The 26,699-nt window shown below is 34.4% G+C and overlaps 1 protein-coding gene across 1 annotated transcript in view; it reads right to left on the reverse strand.

Annotated features, from left to right (window-relative positions):
• The window catches only part of CPNE8 (copine 8), a 249,780-nt gene that overhangs the window by 76,109 nt on the left and 146,972 nt on the right, over positions 1-26,699 (reverse strand). Inside the window, 1 exon segment of the mRNA XM_059082256.2 lies at positions 26,558-26,599. Coding sequence (XP_058938239.1) covers positions 26,558-26,599 — 42 coding nt within the window.

Genomic DNA, 26,699 nt, shown 5'->3' on the forward strand with positions numbered 1-26,699 from the left:
GTTTAACAAATACCCAGAAGAAGTAAAAAACACAGAGATGAACAATACAATAACTGAAATGAAAAATACACTGGAAGGAATCAATAGCAGAATGACTGAGGCAGAGGAATGGATAAGTGAGATGGATGACAGAATGGTGGAAAACATGGCTGTGGAACAGAATAAAGAAAAAAGAATGAAAAGAAATGAAGATAGTATATGACTCCTCTGAAACAACATTAAATGCACCAACATTCACATTATATGGGTCTCAGAATGAGAAGACAGAGAGAAAGGACTTGAGAAAATAATTTGAAAACATAATAGCTGAAAACTTCCCTAACAAGGGAAAGGAAACAATCACCCAAGTCCAGGAAGTGCAGAGAGTCCCAGGCAGGATAAACCCAAGGAATAACGTGCTGAGACATGGAGTAATCAAGTTATCAACAAATTTTAAAGGAAAGAAAAAATATTAAAAGGAACAAGGAAAAAGCAACAAATAACATACAAGGGAACTCCCATAAGGTTATCAGCTGATTTCTCAGCAGATACTCTGCAGACCAGAAAAGAGTGGCATGATATATTTAAAGTGTTGAAAGGGAAGAACCTACAACCAAAAATACACTACCAGCCAGGCTCTCATTAAGATTCAACAGAGAAATCAAAAGCTTTACAGACAAGCAAAAGGTAATAGAATTCAGCTCCAAGAGACCAGCTTTGCAATAAATGCTAAAGGAACTTCTCTAAGTGGAAAAGAAAAGTCCACTAATACAAAAAAGTAAATTACAAATGGAAAAGCTCACCAGTAAAGGCAAATATACGGTAAAGGTAGGAAATCATCTGCACACAAATATGACACCAAAAGCAGCAACTGGGGGAGAGCACAAATGGACAATCTTGGGAATGCATTTGAAATTAAAAGACCAGCAACATAAAACTATCTTGTTTGTATATAGACTGCTATATCAAAACCTCATGGTAAGCACAAACTGAAAATCAGCAATAGAAACACACACAAAGAAGAAAAAGGAATCCAAACACAATGCTGAAGTTAGTCAACAAATCACAAGAGAACAAAACAAAAGAGGAAGGTAAGAAAAAAAAGACCTATAAAAACAAATCTGAAACTATTAACAAAATGGCAATAAGAACACACATACAATAATTACCTTAAACATAAACTGATTAAATGCTCCCAATAAAAGATACAGACTGGCTGAATGGATAAAAAAACAAAAACCTGCATATATATTGTCCACAAGAGACCCACTTCAGATATAGGGACACATACAGACTGAAAGTGAGGGGATAGAAAAAGATTTTCCATGCAAATGGAAATCAAAAGAAAGCTGGATTAGCAATACACATATCAGAGAAAATAGACTTTAAGATAAAGACTCTTAGAAGAGACAAGAAAGTATACTACATAATGATCAAGGAATCAATCCAAGAAGATATAACAATTTTAAATATATATGCACCCAACACAGGAGCACCTCAATAAAAAGGCAAATACTAACAGCCATAAAAAGAGAAATTGACAGTAACACAACAGTGTGGGACATTAACACCCCACTTTCATCAATGGATAGATCATCCAGACAGAAAATCGATAAGGAAACACAAGCTTTAAATGACACATTAGACCAGATGGCCTTGATTGATATTTATAGAGCATTCCATTCCAAAGCAGAAGCATACACATTCTTCTCAAGTGGATATGGAACATTCTCCAGGATTGATCACATGCTGGACCACAAAGTGAGCCTCAGTAAATTTAAGAAAATTGAAAACATCAAGCATTTTTTTCCCCACCACAACGGTATGAGATTAGAAGTCAACTACAAGAAAACAACTGTAAGAAACACAAACACATGGAAGCTAAACATTATGCTAAAGATCCAATGTATTGCTGAAGAAATCAAAAAGGAAATCTAATAATACCTATAGAGAAACGAAAATGAAAGCATTATAATCCAAAACCCATGGGACAGAGCAAAAGCAGTTCTAAGAGGGAAGTTCATATCAATACAATCTTACATCAGGAAACAAGAAAAATCACGAATAACTTAACCTTACACCTAAAGCAACTAGAGAAAGAAGAACAAACAAAACCCAAAGTTAGTAGATGGAAAGAAATCATAAAGATCAGAGCAGAAATAAGTGAAATAGACATGAAGACAACAATAGCAGAGAACAATGAAACTAAAAGCTGGTTCTTTGAAAAAGATAAACAAAATTGATAAACCTTTAGCCAGATTCATCAAGAAAAAAAGGGAGAGTGCTCAAATCAATAAAATTACAAATGAATAAAGACAAGTTACAACAAGCACCACAGAAATTCAAAGGTCAAAGAGACTACTACAGACAACTATATGCCAATAAAATGGACAACATAGAAGAAATGTACAAATTCGTAGAAAGGTATTGTACAATCTCCCAAGACTGGACAGGAAGAAATAGAAAATACGAACAGGCCAAGAACAAGTACTGCAGTTGAAAATGTGATTTTAAAACGCCCAACAGGGCTTCCCTGGTGGCGCAGTCATTGAGAATCTGCCTGCTAATGCAGGGCACACAGGTTCGAGCCCTGGTCTGGGAGGAGCCCACATGCCATGGAGCAACTAGGCCCATGAGCCACAATTACTGAGGCTGTGAGTCTGGAGCCTCTGTTCCGCAACAAGAGAGGCTGCGAAGTGAGAGGCCCGCACACCACGATGAAGAGTGGCCCCTGCTTGCCACAACTAGAGAAAGCCCTCTCACAGAAACGAAGACCCAACACAGCAAAAAATATATATATACATTAATTAATAAACTCCTACCCACAACATCTAAAAAAAAAAAAGCCCAACAAAGAAAAAATCTAGGACCAGATGGCTACAAAGGTGAATTCTGTCAAACATTTAAAGAAGAGTTAACACCTATCCTTCTGAAACTAATCCAAAAAAAATGCAGAGGAAGAAACAGTCCCATACTCATTATATGAGACCACCATCACCCTGATACCAAAACCAGACAGATACCACACACAAAAAGAATTACAGGCAAATATCACTGATGAACATAGGTGCGAAGATCCTCAACAAAAATACTAGCAATCTGAATCCAACAATACATTAAAAGGATCATTCACCGTGATTTAGTTGGATTGATCCCAAGAATGCAAGGATTTTTCATTTTCCACAAATCTATCAGTGTGATATATCACATTAATAAATTAAAGAATAAAAACCATATAATCATCTAAATAAATGTGGAAAAACCTTCTGACAAAATTCAACACCGATTTATGATAAAAAAAATCTCCAGAAAGTGTGCAGAGAGGGAACATATCTCAACATAATAAAGGCCATACATGACAAGCCTACAACTAACATCACACTCAATGGTGAAAGGCAGAATGCATTTCCTTGAAGATCAAGAAATAGACAGGATGTCCAGTTTCACCACTTTTATTAAACATAGTTTTGGAAGTGTTAGCCATGGCATTCAGACAAGAAATACAAATAAAATGGATCCAGATTGGAAAGGAAGCCATAGAACTGTAATTCTTTGCAGATGACATGATACTATACATAGAAAACCATAAAGATTCTTCCAGAAATGAACTAGAGCTCATCAATGAATTTGATAAAGATGCATGATACAAAATTAATAAACAGAAATCTCTTGCCTTAGAGGGCAGAGAGCAGAAGCAAAAAGAACTACAATCCTGCAGCCTGTGGAACAAAAACCACATTCACAGACAGATAGACACGATGAAAAGGCAGAGGGCTATGCACCAGATGAAGGAACAAGATAAAACCCCAGAAAAACAACTAAATGAAGTGGAGATAGGCAACCTTTCAGAAATAGAATTCAGAATAATGAGTGTAGGTGATCCAGGACCTCGGAAAAAGAATGAAGCCAAAGATCGAGAAGATGTAAGGAATGTTTAACAAAGACCTAGAAGAATTAAAGAACAAACAGAAATGAACAATACAATAACTGAAATGAAAAATACACTAGAAGGAATCAATAGCAGAATAACTGAGGCAGAAGAACGGATAAGTAACCTGGAAGACAGGATGGTAGAATTCACTGCAGTGGAACAGAATAAAGAAAAAAGAATGAAAAGAAATGAACACAGCCTAAGAGACCTCTGAGACAACATTAAATGCACTAACATTTGCATTATAGGGGTCCCAGAAGGAGAAGAGAGAGAGAAAGGACCAGAGAAAATATTTGAAGAGATTATAGTTGAAAACTTCCCTAACATGGGAAAGGAAATATCCATACAAGTCCAGGAAGCGCAAATAATCCCAGGAAGGAGAAACCCAAGGAGAAACATGGCAAGACACATAGTCATCAAATTGACAAAATTAAAGACAAAGAAAAATTATTAAAAGCAACAAGGAAAAAACAACAAATAACATACAAGGGAACTCCCATAAGGTTAACAGCTGATTTCTCAGCAGAAACTCTACAAGCCAGAAGGGAGTGGCATGACATATTAAAAGTGATGAAAGTGGGGCTTCCCTGGTGGCGCAGTGGTTGAGAGTCTGCCTGCCGATGCAGGGGACACGGGTTTGTGCCCTGGTCCGGGAAGATCCCACATGCCACGGAGTGGCTGGGCCCATGAGCCACGGCCGCTGACCCTGTGCGTCCGGAGCCTGTGCTCCACAACGGGAGAGGCAAACAACAGTGAGAGGCCTGCGTACCGCAAAAAAATAAAATAAAATAAAAAAATAAATAAAGTGATGAAAGGGAAGAACATACAACCAAGATTATACTACCTGGCAAGGATCTCATTCAGATTTAATGGAGAAATCAAACACTTTACAGACAAGCAAAAGCTAGAGAATTCAGCACCACCAAACCAGCTGTAGAAAAAAATGCTAAAGGAACTTCTCTAAGTGGGAAACACAAGAGAAGAAAAGGCCCTACAAAAACAAACCCATTACAATAAAGAAAATGGTAATAGAAACATACATATCGATAATTACCTTAAACATGAAAGGATTAAATGCTCCAACCAAAAGACATAGACTGGTTGAATGGATACAAAAACAAGAACCATATATATGCTGTCTACAAGAGACCCACTTCAGACCTAGGGACACATACAGACTGAAAGTGAGGGATGGAAAAATGTTTTCCATGCAAATGGAAATCGTAAGAAAGCCAGAGTAGCAATACTCATATCAGATAAAATAGACTTTAAAATAAACCATGTTACAAGAGACAAGGAAGGACACTAAATAATGATCAAGGGATCAATCCAAGAGGAAGATATAACAATTATAAATATATATGCACCCAATATAGGAGCACCTCAATACATAAGGCAAATGCTAACAGCTATAAGAGAGGAAATCAACAGTAACACAATAATAGTGGCGGACTTTAACACATCACTTACACCAATGGACAGATCATCCACACAGAAAATTAATAAGGAAACACAAGCTTTAAATGACACAATAGACCACATAGATTTAATTGATATTTATAGGACATTCCATCCAAAAACAGCAGATTACACTTTCTTCTCAAGTGTGCACGGAACATTATACTGGATAGATCAATCACAACTTTGGTCACAAATCGAGCCTTAGTAAATTTAAGAAAATTGAAATCATATCAAGCATCTTTTCCGACCACAACCCCATGAGATTAGAAGTCAATTACAGGGAGAAAACCATAAAAAACACAAAAACATGGAGGCTAAACAATACATTACTAAATATCCAAGAGATCAATGAAGAAAGCAAAGAGGAAATCAAAAAATACCTAGGGACAAATTACAATGATAACATGACAATCCAAAACCTATGGGATCCAGTAAAAGCAGTTCTAAGAGGGAAGTTTATAGCAATACAAGCCTACCTCAAGAAACAAGAAAAATCTCAGATAAACAATCTAACCTTACACCTAAAGGAACTAGAAAAAGAAGAACAAACAAAACCCAAAGTTAGCAGAAAGAAAGAAATCATAAAGATAGAGCTGAAATAAATGAAATAGAAACAAAGAAAACAAAGATCAATAAAACGAAAAGCTGCTTCTTTGAGAAGATAAACAAAATTGATAAATCATTAGCCAGACTCATCAAGAAACAGAGGGAGAGGACTCAAATTAATAAAATTAGAAATGTAAAAGGAAAAGTTACAACAGACACTGCAGAAATACAAAGTATCCTAAGAGACTACTACAAGCAACTCTATGCCAATAAAATGGACAACCTGGAAGAAATGGACAAATTCTTAGAAAGGTATAACCTTCCAAGACTGAACCAGGAAGAAATAGAAAATATGAACAGACCAATCACAAGTAATGAGATTGAAACTGTGATTAAAAATCTTCCAACAGGGGCTTCCCTGGTGGCGCAGTGGTTGAGAATCCGCCTGCTGATGCAGGAGACACGGGTTCGTGCCCTGGTCCGGGAAGATCCCACATGCCTCGGAGCAACTAAGCCCGTGAGCCATGGCCGCTAGGCCTGCGCGTCCGGAGCCTGTGCTCCGAAACGGGAGAGGCCACAACAGTGAGAGGCCCGCATACCGCAAAAAAAAAAAAAAAAAAAAAAAAAAATCTTCCAACAAACAAAAGTCCAGGGCCAGATGGCTTCACAGGTGAATTCTATCAAACATTTACAGAAGAACTAACACCCATCCTTCTTAAACTCTTCCAAAAAATTGCAGAGGAAGGAGCACTCCCAAACTCACTCTATGAGGTCACCATCACCCTGATATCAAAACAAGACAAAAAAAAGAAAATTACAGACCAACATCACTGATAAATATAGATGCAAAAATCCTCAACAAAATACTAGCAAACAGAATCCAACAACACATTAAAAGGATCATACACTATGGTCAAGTGGGATTTAACCCAAAGATGCTTCAGTATACTCAAATCAATCAATGTAATACACCATATTAACAAATTGAATAAAAACCATATGATCATCTCAATAGATGCAGAAAAAGCTTTCAACAAAATTCAGCATCCACTTATGATAAAAACTCTCCAGAAAGTGGGCATAAAGGGAACATACCTCAGCATAGTAAAGGCCATTAAAAAAACCCCAGAAATCTCTTTCCTTTCTATATAGTAACAATGAACCAACAGGAAGAGGAATTAGAGAAACAGTACCATTTACCATCACATCAAAAAGAATAAAATAGGCATAAACTTACCTAAGAAGACAAAAGACCTGTACACAAAAAACTATAAGACGCTGATGAAAGAAATCGAAGATGACACAAACAGATGGAAATACAATACATACTATGTTCTTGGAAGAAACAGCATTGTTAAAAGGACTATACTACCCAAGTCAATCTACAGATTCAATGCAATCCCTATCAAATTACCAATGGCATTTTTCACAGAACTAGAACAAAAAATCTTAAAATTTGTATGGAGACACAAAAGACACTGAATATCCAAAGCAATCTTGAGAAAGAAAAACAGAGCTCAAGGAATCAAGCTCCCTGACATCAATCTATACTATAAAGCTACGTTCATCAAAACACTATGGTAATGGCACAAAAACAGAAATATAGATCAATGGAATAGGATAGAAAGCCCAGAAATACACTCATGCATCTATGGTCTATTAATCTATGACAAAGTAGGTAAGACTATACAACAGAGGAAAGATTGTCTCTTCAATAAGTGGTGCTGGGAAAACTGGAAAGCTACATGAAAAATAATGAAAATAGAACTCTTTTATCACCATACTCAAAAATAACTAAAAATGGGTTAAAGACCTAAATGTAAGACTGGACACTATAAAACTCTTAGAGAAAAACATAGGTAGAACAGTCTTTGACATAAATCACAGCAAAATCTTTTTTGATCCACCTCCTAGAGTAATGAAAATAAAAACAAAAATAAGCAAATGGGACCTAATTAAGCTCAAAACCTTTTGCACAGCAAAGGAAACCACAAACAAAATGAAAAGACAACCACAGAATGGGAAAAAAATATTTGCAAACAAAGCGACCGACAAGGGATTATTCTCCAAAGTTTACAAACAGCTCATGCAGTTCAATATCAAAAAAACAAACAAGGCAATCAAAAATGAGCAGAAGACCTAAATAGACATTTCTCCAAAAAAGACATACAGATGTCCAATAGGCACACGAAAGAATGCTCAAAATCACTAATTATTAGAGAAATGCAAATCAAACTTACAATAAGATATCACCTCACATGAGTCAGAATGGCCATCATCAAAAAAATCTACAAACAATAAATGCTGGAGAGGGTATGGAGAAAAGGGAACCCTCTGGGTTCCCTGGTGGGAATGTAAATTGGTACAGCCACTATGGAGAACAGTATGGAGATTCCTCAAAAAAAATAACAACAGAGCTACCATATGATTCAGCAATCCCACTCCTGGGCATATATCTGGAGAAAAACATGGTTTGAAAGGTACATGCACTCAAATGTTCATCGCAGCACTGTTTACGACAGCCACCACATAGAAGCAACCCAAATGTCCATCGACAGAAGAATGAATAAAGAAGATGTGGTACATATATACAATGAAATATTAGCCATTCAAAAGAATGAAATCATGCCACTTGCAACAACATAAATGGACCTTGAGATTATCATACTAAGTGAAGTCCAAAAGAGAAATATCATATGATATCACTTATATGTGGGATCTAAAAAAATGATAAAAGTGAACTTACTTATAAAACAGAAACACAGACTTAGAGAATGAAAGTATGGTTCCTGGGGGGAAGGGTATCAGGGAGAGATAGATTGGGAGTTTGGAATTGACATGTATACACTGCTATATATAAAATAGTTAACCAACAGGGACCTACTGTATAGCACAGGGAAATCTGTGGGATATTCTCTAATAACCTAAAAGGGAAACAAATTTGGAAAAGAATACATACATATATATGTATAACAATAGATACATGCAGTGTATATAAATCACTTTGCTCTACACCTGAAACTAACACATTGTTAATCTACATTACTCCAATATAAAATAAAAATTTTAAAAATGGCAAAAAATAAAGATAAGGAGAACATCTTAAAAGCAGCAAAAGGAAAGAAACTAGTTGCATACAAGGGAACTCCAGAAGACCATCAACTGACTTTTCAGCAGAAACTTGGCAGACCAGGAGGGAGTTGAATGATATATATAATATATAAAGTGATGAAAGGAAGAAAATTATAACCAAGTATACTCTACCTGGCAAGGCTATCATTCAGTTTTCAAGGAGAGATAAAGAGCTTTACAGGCAAGCAAAGATAAAAAGGAGTTCAGCACAACTAAAACGTTTTTACAAAAAATGTTAAAGGAAACTTGCTAAGTGGAAAAGAAAACACCACAACTAGAAATATGAAAATTATGAAAGGAAAATTCTTATTGGTAAAGGCATACATATGGTAAAGGTAGTTAGATAAAGCACTTATAAAATTAGTAGGAAGTTTAAAGGAAAAAAGTAGTGAAATCAACTATACCCACAACAAGCACTTAAGAGACACACAAAACAAAAAGATGTAAAGTATGATGTCAAAAATATTAAACGTGGAAGGGGGAGGAGTAAAATGAATGTGGTTGTCAGAAAGCATTTGAACTTGAGACTATCAATTTAAAATAATCATATATACACACACATATATATATAAATCATGAACAAAAAACATAACAAATATGCACACAAAAAAGAGAAAGGAATCCAAATACAACACTAAAGACAGTCATGAAATCACAACAGAGAGCAAAAGAAGGTGCAAAAACCAAAAACAACCAGAAAACAATTAACAAAACGGCAATAAGTACATACCTACAAATAGTTACTTTAAATGTAAATGAACTAAATGCTCCCATCAAAAGATATAGAGTATGTTACCTCTATGCCTACTTTGTGGAGAGCTTGTATTATAAATGGAGGTTGAAGTAATCAAAAGCTTTTTTCTACATCTATTGAGATTAGCATATGGCTTTTATTCTTCAATTTGTTAAGGTGGTGTATCACATTGATTGCTTTGCTGATATTGAAAAATCCTTGCATCCCTGAGATAGATTCCATTGATCATGGTACATGATCCTTTTTATGTACTGTTGGATTTGGTTTGCTAATATTTTGTTGAGGATTTGTGCATCTATGTTCATCCCTGATACTGGCATATAGTTTTCTTTTATTGTGATATCTTTCTTTGTCTAGTTTTGGTATCAGGGTGAAATTGGGCCCATAGATGAGTTTGGAAGCATTCCTTCCTCTGAAATACTTTGAAATAGTTTGAGAAGGATAGGTGTTAACTTCTCTCTAAATGTTTTGTAGACTTCAGCTGTAAAGCCTTCTGGTCCTGGACTTTTGTTTGTTGGGATTTTTTTGATTACTGATCCAATTTCATACTGATCAGTGGTCTGTTCATATTTTCTACTTCTTCCTGGTTTAGTGATGGGAGAAAGCAATTTCTAAGAAGTTTTCCATTTCTTCTAGGTTGTCCATTTTATTGGCATACAGTTGTTTGCAGTGAATGTCATATATGGCAAACCCACAGCTAACATCATACTCAACAGTGAAAAGCTGAAAGCAGTTTCTCTAAGATCAGAAACAGTAGAAGGACGCCCACTCTCACCACTTTTATTCAATATAGTTTTGGAAGTCCTGGCCACAGCAATCAGATAAGAAAATGTAAAAAAAGGAATCCAAATTGCAAAGTAAGAAGTAAATGTGACACTGTTTGCAGATAATATGAATACACAGAAATACACATAGATAATATAATACATAGAAAATACTAAATACACCACCAGAAAACTGTTAGAGCTCAGCAATGAATGTGGTAAAGTTGAAGGATACAAAATTAATATACAGAAATTTGTTGCATTTCTATACACTAACAATGAACTATCAGAAAGAGAAATTAAGGAACCATCTCTTTTCCCATGGCATCAAAAAAGAATAAAATACCTAGGAAGAGATTTACCCAAGGAGGCAAGATACCTGTACTTGGAAAACTATCAGGCACTGATGAAAGTAACTGAAGATGACACCAACAGATGGAAAAATTTATCACATTCATGAACTGGAAGAATTAATATTGTTTAAATGACAATACTGCCCATGGCAATCTACAGATTCAATGCAACCCCTTTCAAAATACCCGTGGTACTTTTACAGAACTAGAATAAATAATTTAAAAATTTGTGTGGAGACACAAAAGACCCTGAATAACCAAAACAATATTGGGAAAGAAGAATAGAGCTGGAGGAATCATACTCCCTGACTTCAGACTATACTACGAAGCTACAGTAATCAAAGTAGTATGGTATTATCGCAAAAACAGACACATAGATCAATAGAACAGAATAGAGAGCCCAGAAGTAAACCCACACACTTATGATCAATTAATCTACAACAAGGGATGCAAGAATATACAATGGAGAAAAGACAGTATCTTCAATAAGTGATGCTGGTAAAATTGGAAAGTTACATGTAAAACAATGAGATTAGAACATTTCCTCACTCCATATACAAAATAAACCCCAAATGAAATAAAGACCTAGGGCTTCCCTGGTGGCGCAGTGGTTGAGAATCCGCCTGCCGATGCAGGAGACACGGGTTCGTGCCCTGGTCCGGGAAGATCCCACATGCCGCGGAGCAACTAAGCCCGTGAGCCATGGCCGCTGAGCCTGTGCGTCCGGAGCCTGTGCTCCGCAACGGGAGAGGCCACAACAGTGAGAGGCCCGCATACCGCAAAAAAATAAAAATAAATAAATAAATAAATAAATAAATAAATAAATAAAGACCTAAATGTAAGACCAGAAATCATAAATATTCTAGAAGAAAACATGGGCAGAATACTCTTTGACAAAAATCATAGTAATTTTTTTTTGGATTTGTCTCCTAAAGCAAAGGAAATAAAAGCAAAAATAAACAAATAGGACCTAGTTAGACTTAAAAAAACTTCTGCACAGCAAAGAAAATCATTGACAAAATGAAAAGACAACCTAACAAATGGGCTAAAATATTTGCTAATAGTATGAATGATTAGGGCTTAATATCCAAAATATATAAACAGCTCATACCACTCAATATCAAAAAACCCCAAACAATCCAATTTAAAAACGGACAGAAGAACTGAATAGACCTCTTTTCCAAAGACAGACAGATGGCAAACAGGCACATGAAAAATGCTCAACATTGCTATTCTTCAGAGAAATACAAATTAAAACCACAGTGAGATACCACCTCACACCTGTCAGAACTGGGTATCATCAAAAAAGAACAAATAACAAATGTTGGCAAGGATGTGGAGAAAAAGGAACCCTTGTACACTGTTGGTGAGAATGTAAATTGGTGCAGCCACTGAGAAAACAGTTTGGAGTTTTCTCAAAAAACTAAAAACAGAACTACTATATGATCCAGCAATTCCACTCCTGGGTATATATCCTAAGGAAAAACAAAATCACTAATTTGAAAAGATACATGTGCCCCAATGTTCATAGCAGCATTATTTACAATTGTCAAGATATAGAAGCAACCTAAGTGTTCATCAACACATGAATGGATAAAGAAAATGTGGTTCTGTCTATAATGGAATACTACCCAGTCATAAAAAGCAGTGAAAATTTGCCATTTGCAAAAACATGGATGAAGTTGGAGTATATTATGCTAAGTGAAATAAGTCAGAGAAAGACAAATACTGTATGATATCACATACATGCGGAATCCTAAAAAACAAAATAAGTAGGGAAGGAAAGGAAAGGAAACAGACTCACAGACATACAGAACAAATCAGTGGGGGGGGCAGTATACGGGTAGGAGATTATGAGGTACAAACAATCATGTATAAAATAAATAAGCTAAAAGGATATACTGTGTAATACATGTAGTATAGCCAATATTTTATAATAACTATAAGTGGAGTATAACCTTTAAAAATTGTGAATCACTATGTTGTACAACTGTACCTTATACTGTACATCAACTATATTTCAAAAAAAAGATGTAAGCTGATACCACCCCCCAATAAAAAGATATACAGTAGATTAAGAGATTGAATAACAAGACCTATACATATGCTGCCTGCAAGAGACTCACTTTAGATCTAAAGACACACATAGACTGAAAGTTGAGGGGACAGAAAATGGTACTCCTTGCGAATGGAAACAAAAAATAGCTAGGGTGCCAATCAGACAAAAGAGACTTTAAAACAAAATTATAACAAGAGACAAAGAAAAACTCTACATAATTATAGGGATTGATCCAACAAGAAGATATAACAATTGTAAATACATATGCACTCAATCTAGGAGTACATAATAAAGCACAAATTAACAAAAATAATGGGAGAAATTGACAGTAACACAATAATAGTAGGAGACTTTACACTCCATTTACATCAATGGACAGATTATCCAGGGAGAAAATCAAAAAGAAAACACTGGCCATAGGACACATTAGAGCAGATGGATTAATAGATACATATAGAACATTCCATCCAAAAGCAGTAGAATGCATACTCTTTTCAAGTGTTCATGGAACATTCTTTAGGATAGATCACATGGTATGCCATAAAACAAGTCTCAAAAAATTGAAGACAATAGTAATCATATCAAGCATCTTTTCCAGCCACAAAACTATGGGATTAGAAATCAACTGTGAAAGAGAGAAAGAAAAAAAGAGAGAAAGAAAGAAGGACAGAGGGAGGGAGGGAAGGTGAGGGGGAAGGAGGGAGGGGGGAAGGAAGGGAGAGAGGGAGGGAGGCAGATGGAAAAAATGCAAACACCTGGCATCTAAAAAACGTACTAGAAATACTGGACCATTACAGCAGTGGTCTCAACTGGAAACGTGTGAACAAATCTCACAAATAATGCTGAAGAAGGCCAGACACAAAACCACTATGTGATTTTGTTTATATAAAATTCAAAACCAGGCAACACTAAACTATGGTAATAGATGTCAGAAAAGTGATTACTTTGCAGGAGGGTGAATAGTGAATGGGAAAGGGAAGAGAATGGCTTCTGCAGTGCTGTTAAACCTGTTTCTTGATGCAAGGGCTTGTTATAGAGTATATTCAATTTGTGAAAATCAATTGCGCTGTATATATAAGATCTGTACACTTTGACTTACGAAGTTTATTTTTTAAATGGACCCTTTAGTTCCATCTCTTACATTTAGAAAGCTCTTTCAAACTGAGAGATTATTTCATAGTCATCTATTTTCTTTTCTTTATGTTTTTTTCTTTCTACTTATGTGGAAATTACTTCAATGATATGAACTTTAATTTTTAAGTTAGTTTGAATCTTATATATAAATTATTTCAAGTCATATGAAAGTATCTGTTATATTTCAATCTATCATTCTTCTTATTCTCATTCAAATGTAGAAACTTGGTTGTTCTTGAAAAAACAGCTACCTCTTTAGTGGGTGCCAACCTGAGTTAATGTATAATGTTGGGTTTGGGAGATAGATTTTAATATTAAATATTGTCTACAGACCAAATTAAAAAGTAACATTTGCAGATAACTTGAGATTTTTTTCCTATGCCAAGAAGTTAATCCTAATTCAGCAATGGTGACACTAGAGATATAAAATTATTTATTTTGGAAAGGTGGATTAATAACCCACATCTTTTCTAACACACATTTATAAAACCTCAGCTCCATTCCTTTGCCCTAATTCCTGAGCTTACTAGAATGTTTTGTCCTATTCTCAACAGTTCTTCCCTGTAAATTCCCTTTCTTCTGTTTCTATAAATATATAAATTCTATGACTCTATAAATTCTTTCATCCATTTCTATGATTCAGGCTTTCTTTAAGTCTGATTTCTTTTCTCTTTTCCTAAGCTACATTGTATAAAATATTTTCTACTGCTCTGTTGCTCTCTTTACTACTCTTTCAGTATCAGTTTACTTTTAAAAAACTTATCCCCATTACATTATTGTACAAATTATGATACTGTTGTAAAAAACACCAATTTCAGCCTAGTAATAAATACTTATAATTTTTTCCATAAATACCCATATTTGTTCCATCTTTTAACCTAGTGAAAACTGCAAATAATTACAGAATTAACTTTAGAAAATTCATTCTAATCACAATAATGGCATCCATTCATTGTTTATTGCTTACAGATGCAGGAGTTGGCAATTAAAGTGGTGGATGAGAGCAAGGGAGGCATCAATATGATTATGATCTTTCAAGTGTGCAAGCCTGGGATTATTATAATGTCTAGAGATGATATTCAAGAGGTGTAAATCAGTAGAGTCAAAGTAAATATAAGAATACAAAAACATTTGTCTACTCACCTATTAATAATTAGCCATTGTTCAGAGTCTCTTGTGTCCCTTCCTAATAATCCCAGCTTCTGGAAACTTCCCCTAGGCTCTCAAGGCCACCCCACAATCCAGCAATTAAAAGGTTGACCTTGGAAAAGAAAAGAACTTCCAGGACCCTATTCCCATTGCTCTCATCTATTTTGACAGGTGACAAACCTTTGGAATCTTACCCCTGGTAATCTTACAATGGAATAAAACTCATGAGAGGAATGGCAGATTTAAGGGTAAAATTGATGATTAATTCAAAATTGAACATAAGCAAATATTAGGGCTCAGTCTCCTATTTGTAAAATAAAGAGTTAACTCTAAAGGTCCCTTCAGCTCTAAGGATTCTAATATTACCTTATTACAAAAATTAGAAATTAACTTATTTTCCAAACTTGATTGATGACACTGTAATGGAAGCAAATAGTAAGGTGATCAAAAATAAAAATTTACACTATAAATGTATTTTTAAATTTGAATTTGATAATTCTACATGAAGTTGGTAAAACTCATCAGAATTTGAACATGGAATAAAGCATGAATTTAATTAAGCTGTATGACAAGAAGATCATAGATATGTAAATATAAAATCTAAGATGTCTATAAATTTAAAAAAGAGTAAGCAAATGACAGCTGAATTAATTACTAAATGCCTGAAGTTTCACTACAGAAATAAAAGCTCTAATAGTATTCAAGATAATTTAACAATTTGAAGTAAAGGGTGGAAATGAGGAGATAAATAACAAACACCGATGGAGAACTGAGAGTTCATTAGATAGACAACATGGTTATTTTAAATACTATCTTCTAAAACAATGAAATAACACAGCAAGAATCTACTATTGGGTTAGCCAAAAAGTTAGTTCGGGATTTTCCATAAGATCAAATGAACTTTTTGGCTAACCCAATACACTAAAGGCATTATAATCTGTACTGTGAAGAATAATAAGACAAAGCACAGTCCTTAACCTCAAGGAGTTTACAATTTAATATGAAATATAAAGCAGAAAGAAATAATTTCAATATAAGACATACTATGTTAGATATGCTAATAAATATTCCTAAATGGCAAGTGCAACACACAAGAGAGAAGCATTAAATGAATTTAGACATATAAAGAAATCTTTCAGACAATTCACAGCATTTAAATTGAGCCAGAATAGAAAACCAACAGGCAAAAATAAACACAGAAGAAGTTTTCCATGTGTTGAGGCTATCTAAGCAAATATATGGTGATAGAAGAGAGCAGGGCAAACTCTGAAACTGCATAGTTGATAGTGGCTTAGAATAGCACTTCCCAAAATTTATCCTGCATATATCTTTTAATTAAGTGCCAATTTGAAATGTTTATATAATTTTCTTCAAAATCTTATTGAAATTAAGAAAAATCTTTTTTCCTTGAAATACAGATCTGAGAGAATCTAAAATCATTCAAAGTGAGTAAAAGATAAAAATATTAAGAAAAATTAAAATGTTGTATAAAGATTGGAGTTTTTCATTAAGTCACATCACCTGGCAAGCTGTCTGGCACATAATACATGTTCAATAACAATTTCTTCCAAAATTAATTAACAGAATTTCTATTGGATGATAAATAAAAACATACAGAAGTAAAAAATTGATTGCCACTTCAGTTTTCAAATATATACTAATTAAATCATTCTTTCATGAAAGCAAGAGTAATAGATTGAAGGGGAAAAGAGGACAACACAAGCTAAATGTGAGAAAAATCATTACTTAACCTTTTAGTAGGTGGAAGAAAAAATAGTATTAAGTAAAATGTAGATTATGAAATTCTGTTTATTAGCATTTTTTTTAAAGTTTCAAAGAAGTAATAGGTAATGGAATAAGGAAAGATGCTGACTCTTATCTATTGAATACGTGTTTAGGACACTGAAGGTTAACTGCAAGTAAATAGAGGGCTATTGTTAGAGAAAGATTAATTAGAATAAGGGAGGAAATTAAAATAATCAGAAAAATATAAAGGTTTATATAAAAGCCTCCTGGTAAATGAGTTATGTCTCAGACAATGTTAAGTTCTTGAGCGAAGCACTGAATTAGGAATCAATTATTTCATACCATGATGACATATAATCATGTAAATAAAACATCAAATGCATTTATCAAATATTATTTTCAAAGGTGACATACTAGAAAATGATAGCATTTGTACAGCATTTCACAGATACATTTATTTACTTATAATGAGTATCACTATTTTAAATGACTACATTTGAAAAATTCAGAGTGATGATGAAATCTTTACTCTACGTTCAGAGGACATCACAACCAGGATTTTATGACTGTCAGTTCAGTAGCTCAGCCATTTCATCAAATCATCATTTTCTGGGAGATACAAATTTACTCAGTGGACCTTTTACAATCAGTCCCACATTAGAACCACTTGGTTTTAATGCAGAGCTGTTCCATTAATGCTCCTTGAATTTTAAATTAAGCTACTAAGTCAGCTGAAGCCACCTGAAGAATTTGAAGCTTTTCAAGGATACTACCACTGATTGTTTTGTAACCCAGACAAGTCAGTTTCTTAACACTTCAGCTTTTCAATTGTTAAAATGAGATTTAAATATTCTTCCTTCACATCACTTGATGAAATAGTAGGAATTATGGGAATGATTTTAGAAAAGTGGTGTAACTTGTTGAAATTAAGTACATAAGTACATTTAAACCAATTATTCATACCAAGGTGAAGCGATGTCTCTGCACTCTCAAATCACTGTTAATGTGTTAAAATTTTTAAAAAGTACATATGACTACAATTCTTTTATTTTAAAGTAGCTCAGGGTACCCATTTTAATGTCAGCTGGTTGCTTGCCCAACAGCATTACCACATTTTTGTATACCTCATAGATGCACAGATGTTTGCTACAGAATTAATTTCAAGTTGATGAATTGAGTCAGACATACCATCAGATTTCTAACCTAAGATCACACCAATTCCTGAAGTTCCTAATCTGTAAATACCATATCACCTCAATTATCTGATGTACCCTAGCAAGTAAAACACAATATAAGCATGTAACACTGTCAACCATTTTTCACTTGAATTTTTGACTGAAATACTCTCTAGATTGAAACGTTAGATTACTCTATTGGTTTCCTATTGTTAAATATATAGACTAAATAATATAGATGGCTGACCATTTTTCCACTTTGTAAGGGGACAACTCTAAACTTGTATCGAATGCAGACAAGTAAAACTGATCTAAAAATAAAACAATTGATATAAAGTTACTTATATGCATATTATATGGTCTTTGTTAAAAACATATTAAACAGAAACCTCAATTAAATACAGCCAGGAGATCAGCAGAGGAAGCTCTCTAACCCTGCAACAATAGCAGAGTCCAAAGGAGAAGACTCATCTTCCTTCCTGGCAAGGACTCAGACAATGAAAAGCCACAGTCTTCCTTTTTTTTTTTTTTTTTTTTTTTGCGGTATGCGGGCCTCTCACTGTTGTGGCCTCTCCCGTTGCGGAGCACAGGCTCCGGACGCACAGGCCCAGCGGCCATGGCTCACGGGCTTAGTTGCTCCGCGGCATGTGGGATCTTCCCGGACCAGGGCACGAACCCGTGGTCTCCTGCATCGGCAGGCGGATTCTCAACCACTGCGCCACCAGGGAAGCCCTTTCTTTTTTTTTAAACATCTTTATTGGAGTATAATTGCTTTACAATGGTGTGTTAGTTTCTACTTTTTAACAAAGTGAATCAGCTATACATATACATATACATATATCCCCATATCTCTTCCCTCTTGTGTCTCCCTCCCACCCTCCCTATCCCACCCCTCTAGGTGGTCACAAAGTGCCAAGCTGACCTCCATGTGCTATGCAGCTGCTTTGCACTAGCTATCGGTTTTACATTTGGTAGTGTATATATGTCCATGCCAGTCTCTTACTTTGTCCCAGCTTACCCGTCCCCCTCCCCATGTCCTCAAGTCCATTCTTTAGTAGGTCTGCATCTTTATTCCCATCCTTCCCCTAGGTTCTGTAAATTGATACAGCCACTATGGAGAACAGTATGGAGGTTCCTTAAAAAACTAAAAATAGAACTACAATATGACCCAGCAATCCCACTACTGGGAATATACCCTTAGGAGACCATAATTCAAAAAGAGTCATGTACCACAATGTTCACTGCAGCACTATTTACAATAGCCAGGACATGGAAGCAACCTAAGTGTCCATCGACAGATGAATGGATAAAGAAGATGTGGCACATATATACAATGGAATATTACTCAGCCATAAAAAAAAAAAAAAAAACGAAATTGAGTTATTTGTAGTGAGGTGGATGGACCTAGAGTCTCTCATACAGAGTGAAATAAATCAGAAAGAGAAAAACAAATACAGATTATTTCTTTACTGTAGCTCTCCAAACTTCTCTTTCTTCTTTGTAAAAGCAGCCCCTTCCCTTGCCCTGCAGGGACTTGCATGTGGCTTGCCCTGGTTATAGACTCTGATTTGAGATTCTCCACTGATCCCAAATAAAGCCATCCTTGCTGGAGAAATATCTGGCAGTTTATTTGTTTCACATCAACAATTTCATTAAACTTTATACAGTGCTGTTCAATATGATAACTGCCAATCAGATGTTGCAATAGGGCACTTGAAATGTAGTCAGTCTCAACTGAGATGTGCCATAAGCATGAAATACATACCAGATTTCAAAGACTTAATATAAAAAATTTAAAATTTTCTCCTTAATAATTTTATATTGATTCCATAATAAAATAACATTTTGTGGGCTTCCCTGGTGGTGCAGTGGTTGAGAGTCCGCCTGCTGATGCAGGGGACACAGGTTCATGCCCTGGTCTGGGAAGATCCCACATGCCGCAGAGCGGCTGGGCCCATGAGCCATGGCCACTGAGCCTGTGCGTCCAGAGCCTGTGCTCCGCAACAGGAGAGGCCACAGCAGAGAGAGGCCCGCATATGGCAAAAACAAAAACCAAAAACCAAAAAAAACCATTTTGCATGTATAAGATTAAATTTTAAAAATTATTATTACATCAATTTCACTCACTTAGTTTTACTTGTTAATGTTGCCACTAGAAATTTTGAAATACACATATGACTCACATTGTATTTCTACTGAACAAAGCTAAGTCTAGCTGTCAAAGAAAAAAAAGGATGGAAGCCACCAAGTAGATACTGTTTTCTAAAAAGAAGAATCAAAAGCACTCAGATATACACTTAGATATACAATTTTAATAATGATACACATATAGGATTTATGGCAAATATTAAAGATGGCAGGAAAACAAAGAACAGAAAAGTCTCTGCTGATAATTACATTGTATCATAAAACACGAGTATCATATCATGTTCACTCTGATTTAAGAAAATATCTACATTGAAAAATTATGCCAAATATATAAAAATGAATGCAAAAATGTAATAGCAATATGTTAATATACCATATGTATCAACTTGTATCACAATCTACACAGTGACTATTTATTGTATTACAAAACTTATATCTGCATTATATTATAACTTTTAAGCATCATTTTTATCAGATACTAAATTGCCTTTCAAATTTCATATATTATTTAGTTGAAAGGATTATCAAACTTATTTAATGATGATTTTAATTTTGCTTTTTATAAGTCTTCACAAAATGATAATTTTGCTTACATTTAAAAAAACCTGCTTTAGTGTACATGGATTATACAGAATTCCACATTAAAATATTTTATATTCAAATATAGAGATATATTTCACATTAAAGAAAGCATTTTTACCCCAACATTAAAAAGTTATTAGGCCACTTATATAATTAAAATGCATTCCTCTCATTACTCTACTAATTGTAAAATTCATTTTGAAGACAAATTTAAAGCTCTCCTAACAATCTTTTCCCTCCCAACTTCACCCTTTTATTGTCAGACAGTCTTGAACTCCTCAGGCTTCCTTTGAATGTGCTATTCATGATGGCATATCTACCACCTGCCAATCTTTCTCCCAAATAATTGATGATCCAATGACAACACAAACTTATAAAATCATATATCCAAATATTTTCTTTGCTGCTAAATTCATGTCTCCAAGAATCATTTTTAATTGAAAAAAGTTCCTAAAACTAATGAATCAAATGCTTCACTTCTTTGAACTACATTTCATAAATGATGTCTTTCTCTAACTCTACTTTTCAATCTATCCCTACTCTCTTTCACTTGCCTTTGCTCTCACTCTAATTCACATAATATGAGACAGCTCTTTTACACATTTCACTAGCCTGTTTGATGTCTCTTAGGATTCTTTCAAAATATACACTTATTCATCTCTACCAAATTACCAAACTTCTTGTTACATAAGACTTTTACCTAAGAATGATTCATCCATTTTTTATAACATATTGAAAGCAAGGTACAGGAATACCTTGGAGGTATTGTTAGTTTGGTGCCAGACCACCACAGTAAAGTAAATATCACAATAAAGTGAGTCACATGAATTTTTTGGTTTTGCAGTGCATATAAAAGTTATGTTCATTCTCCAAATAGATCACATGCTGGCCACAAAACATGTCTCTATAAATTTAAGAAGACTGCAATCATATCAAGCATCTTCTATGACCACAACAGTATGAGACTAGAAATAAACATGGAAAACACTGCAAAACCACAAAATGTTAAGGCTAAACAATATGCTACTAAATAATCAATGGGTCACTGAAAAAACCAAAGAGGACATTAAAAAAGACCTGAAGACAAATAAAAATGGAAACACAGTGATCCAAAAGTTATGGGATGCAGCAAAAGCAGTTCTAGGAGGGAAGTTTATAGTGATACAAGCCTACCTCAGGAAACAAGAAACTCTCAAATAAAGAATCAAACCTTACACATAAAGGAACTAAAAAAAGAAGAACAAATAAAACCCAAAGATAGTAGAAGGAGAGAAATAATAAGTATCAGAGCAGAAATATATGAAACAGAGTAAAAACAGAAAAGACCAATGAATCAGCAGCTAGTTCTCTGAAATAATAAACATATTGATAAACATTTAGCCATGCTCATCAATAAAAAAAAGAGGGCCCAAATAAATAAAATCAGAAATGAAAGGGACAAGTTACAACTGATACCACAGAAATACAAAAGATCATAAGAGAATACTAAAAACAATATACACCAATAAAATAAACAACCTAACATAAAATAGACAACTAAAAAGAAATAGATAAATTCCTAGAAATGTACACTCTCCCAAGACTAAATCAAGAGGACATTTTAAAAAAAGACCAATTCCAGTAAAGACACTGAATTAGTAATCAAAAAACTCCCAACAAACAAAAGTTCATGACCAGATGGATTCACAGGTCAATTCCACCATCATTTAAATCACTTAAGCATTTAACCACCATTTAATCATTTAACATTTAACACAATCATTTAACACCTATCCTTCTCAAACCTATTCCAAAAAGTTGAAGAGGAAGGTATGCCAGAATCACTATGATACCAAAATCAGACAAGATGTTACAAAAAAGAAAATTACAGGAAAATATCAGTGATAAGCAGACATGCAAAAATCCTCAACAAAATATTAGCAGACGGAATTCAAAATACATTAAAAGGATCATAGACCATGATCACATAGTATTTATCCCAAGGATGCAAGAATGGTTCAAAATCTGCAAATCAATAGATGTAGTACACCACATTAACAAACCAAAGGTTAAAAAGCATGTGATCATCTCAATAGATGCAGAAAAATCTACTGACAAATTCAACATCCATTTATGATAAAAACTCAACAAAGTGGATATATAGCAAACATACCTCAACATAAAAAAAGGCTATACATGACAAGCCCACAGCCAACATCGTACTCAATGCAGAAAGGCTCAAAGCATTTCCTCTAAGATCAGGAACAAGAAGAAGATGGCCACTTCTGCCACTTTCATTCAACAAAGTATTAAAGGTCCCAACCACAGAAATCAGATGAGAAAAAAAAATTAAAAGGAATCCAAACTGGAAAGGAAGAGTAAAGTGTCACTCTTTGCAGATGACATGATACTATATATATCTATATCTATCTATCTATCTATGAAATTCTAAAAATGCTATCAAAAACTATTAGAACTAACAAATACATTCAGTAAGTGTCAGGATACAAAATTAACATACAGAAATCTGTTGCATTCCTAAACACTAAAAACAAACTATCAGAAAGAGAAATTAAGAAAACAATCCAAGTTACAACTGCATCAAAAAAATAAAATACCTAGGAATAAATTTAACCAAGGAGGTAAAAGATTTATACTCAGAATACTATAATACATTGTTGAAAGAAATTGAAGATGAAATTTAAAAAATGGAATGACATACTACACTCATGGATTGGAAGGATTTATATTGTTAAAGTGACCATACTACCCAAGGCAATCTACAGATTCAAAATCATCCCTATCAAAATACCAATGGCATTTTTCACAGAACTAGGTTCAATAACTCCCAAATTTGTATGGAAATCTCTGATAGACAAAACAATCTTGAGAGAGAAGAAGAAAGCATCAGGTATCACTCTACCTGATTTCAAAGTGTACTACAAAGCTACTGTAATCAAAATATTATGGTACTAGAACAAAAACAGAACCATACATCAGTGGAACAGAAGAGAGAACCTAGAAATAAACCCACATTTACATGGTCAATTAATCTACAACAAAGGAGGGAAAAATATAAAATGGAGAAAAGACAGATTGTTCAATAAATAATGTTGGGAAAACTGGACAGCTATATTCACAAGAATCAACCTGGGCTACTTATTCACACCATACACAAAAATAAACTCAAAATGGATTAAGACTTAAGTGTAAGAACTGAAATTATAAAATGCCTAAAAGAAAAAGTAGGCAGTATGCTCTCTTACATTCATCTTAGCAGTATTTTTTTGGATCTGTCTCCACAGGCAAATGAAACAAAAGAAAAAGTGAACAAACAGGACTATATCAAACCAAAAAGCTTTTGTACATCAGAAGAAACTATCAAGAAATAAAAACACAGCTTACTGAATGAAAGAAGATATTAGCAAACAATATATCTGAAAAGGGGTTAATATCAAAAATAAGGAAGGAACTCACACAACTCAACAATAAAAACAAACAAACAGAATAAGAAATGGGAGAGGACCTAAACAGACACTTTTACAAAGAAGACATACAGATGGCACATACACCAGGCACATAAAAAGATGCTCAACATCACTAATCATCAGGCAAATTTCAAATCAAAACCTCAATGAGATATCACTTTACACATGTTCAGAATGACTATCATCAAAAAGACAACAAATAACAAGTGTTGGTGAGAATATGGAGCAAAGGGAATCCTCATGTATTGTTGGTGGGACTGTAAATTGGTGAAGCTACTATGGAACACCGTAAGACAAATTCTCAGAAAATTAAAGAACCGCCACATGATCCAGCAATTTCACTTCTGGGTATTTTCCCAAAGAAAACAAAAATACTAATTTGAAAGGATATATGCACACCAATGTTCATTGCAGCATTATTTACAATACTCAATATATGGAAGCAACCCAAGTTTCATTTGATAGATGAGGAAGATGATACACACACACACACACACACACAATGGAATATTACTTAGAAATTTTAAAAAATTGAAATCTTATCATTTGTGACATGGATGAATCTAGAGGGTATTATAATAAGTGAAGTAAGTCAGACAGAAAAAGACAAATACCTCATGATCTCACTTGTATGTATAATGTAAAACAAACAAACAAACAAAACTAACAAACAAAATGAAAACAGACTCATAGATATAGAGAACAACTGGGTGGGTGCCAGGATGTAGGCAGGTACTGGGTATGTGAAATAGGTGTAGGTGGTTAAGAGGTACAAACCTGCAATTATATAATAACTAAGTCATGGCATACTACACAACATAAGCAATATATTCAATAAAATTGTAATAACTTTTTATGATGATAGATGGTTATAAGACTTATCCGGGTGATAATTTCATAATCAATGCAAATGTTAAAATACTTTGTAGTACACCTGAAACTAACAATATTGTATGTCAACTCTATTTCATTTTAAAATGTTATGTTCACACTGTACTGTTGTCTATTAAGTTTGCAATAGCATTATGTCTAAAAGAAGCAATGTGCATACCTTAATTAGAAAATACTTAATCACTAAAAATGCTAATCATCATCTGAGCCTTTGGTGAGTCACAATCTTTCTGCTGGTGGAGGGCCTTGCCTTGATGAATTTTTCTACCCATGTAAGCTGAAGAAATAAGGGGAGGTGCTTCCTCAGGACAGGCCACTTTTTCAGTCAAATTTGTTCCTGTATTAACAGTAGTGCTTGGGTATCTAGACATTTTCACCTTTTGGGGCTTGGCTGCTGGCTTATATAAAACACAGAGAGAATGGCCTTCCTTAGATCTTGAGCTTTAACCTAATGCTTCAGCTCCGTTTACCAGTGAGCTCTAGGCTGGAATGGAGAACACTAGCCCAGTAAAATTAAGTGCCTTTGATTTCCCACTTGTCATTCTCCTTTGGTATCTATGTATATTCAGTCCCTTCAGGAACCACCTAAAGAAACAGTTATCTAGAGCAAGGTGAGATTTGAGCATGTCTGGGTCTCTTGGCTTAACGTCATTTAAAAACACCTCAATATCAGTCCTACTTAAAACAGTAGAAACAGTGGAAAAATACTTGAAAAAGAAAAAGAAAAAGTAGTGTGTTCCACTCTTTTACTCATTAACATGCTGTGGTATGCAGAGGAAGACCATGATTTGGGAGCTCTGCTTTTTTTTTGGCAATTTTTATTGGCAATCACCAGACATAATTCCAGAGTTTTGTTTTGCTGTTTGTTTGTGAGGTGTGTGTCTTTTTTTTCTTTCTGGAGGGGGAGCTCAGGTGTGTTCCCATGGATGATAGGCGTAGAAAGGTTATAGGAATCTTCAGAGAGATTATGAGATATAGAAATTTGAGAATCACTACTCTAGATATAAAACAAGAATCTGTAAATTGTGCATAATGAGAATTCATCAAGTCCAAGCTGAAAATCTTTACTATATTACTAGAAAGGAGGATGACCTCTATTTTATTTCACAAGTTAAATACAATCATTCTTAAAATCTCATGTGAACACCTCAGTAATGCTTAGAAAAACAAGACAAAAAGTATTCAATCTAAAATTAAAATTTGAAAATGTGGTCATTTCAGTATATTTGCTTCTTAAAGCATTATAAGTTTTAAGAGCAAAAACAAAAGACAAGACAATGCCTTACCTTCCGTCTCGATCCCAATCATACACCTCTACTTTGACTGTTCTGTCCATGGGGAAAACATACACACAGAGTGAAGTTACTTAGTAAGACCAAACTAACATATGATTGAATGTTAAAAAATAAGTTATAGATTTTCTTAGAT

The sequence above is a fragment of the Kogia breviceps genome, chromosome 12, assembly GCF_026419965.1.
Source record: "Kogia breviceps isolate mKogBre1 chromosome 12, mKogBre1 haplotype 1, whole genome shotgun sequence".
Lineage (NCBI taxonomy): Eukaryota > Metazoa > Chordata > Mammalia > Artiodactyla > Physeteridae > Kogia > Kogia breviceps.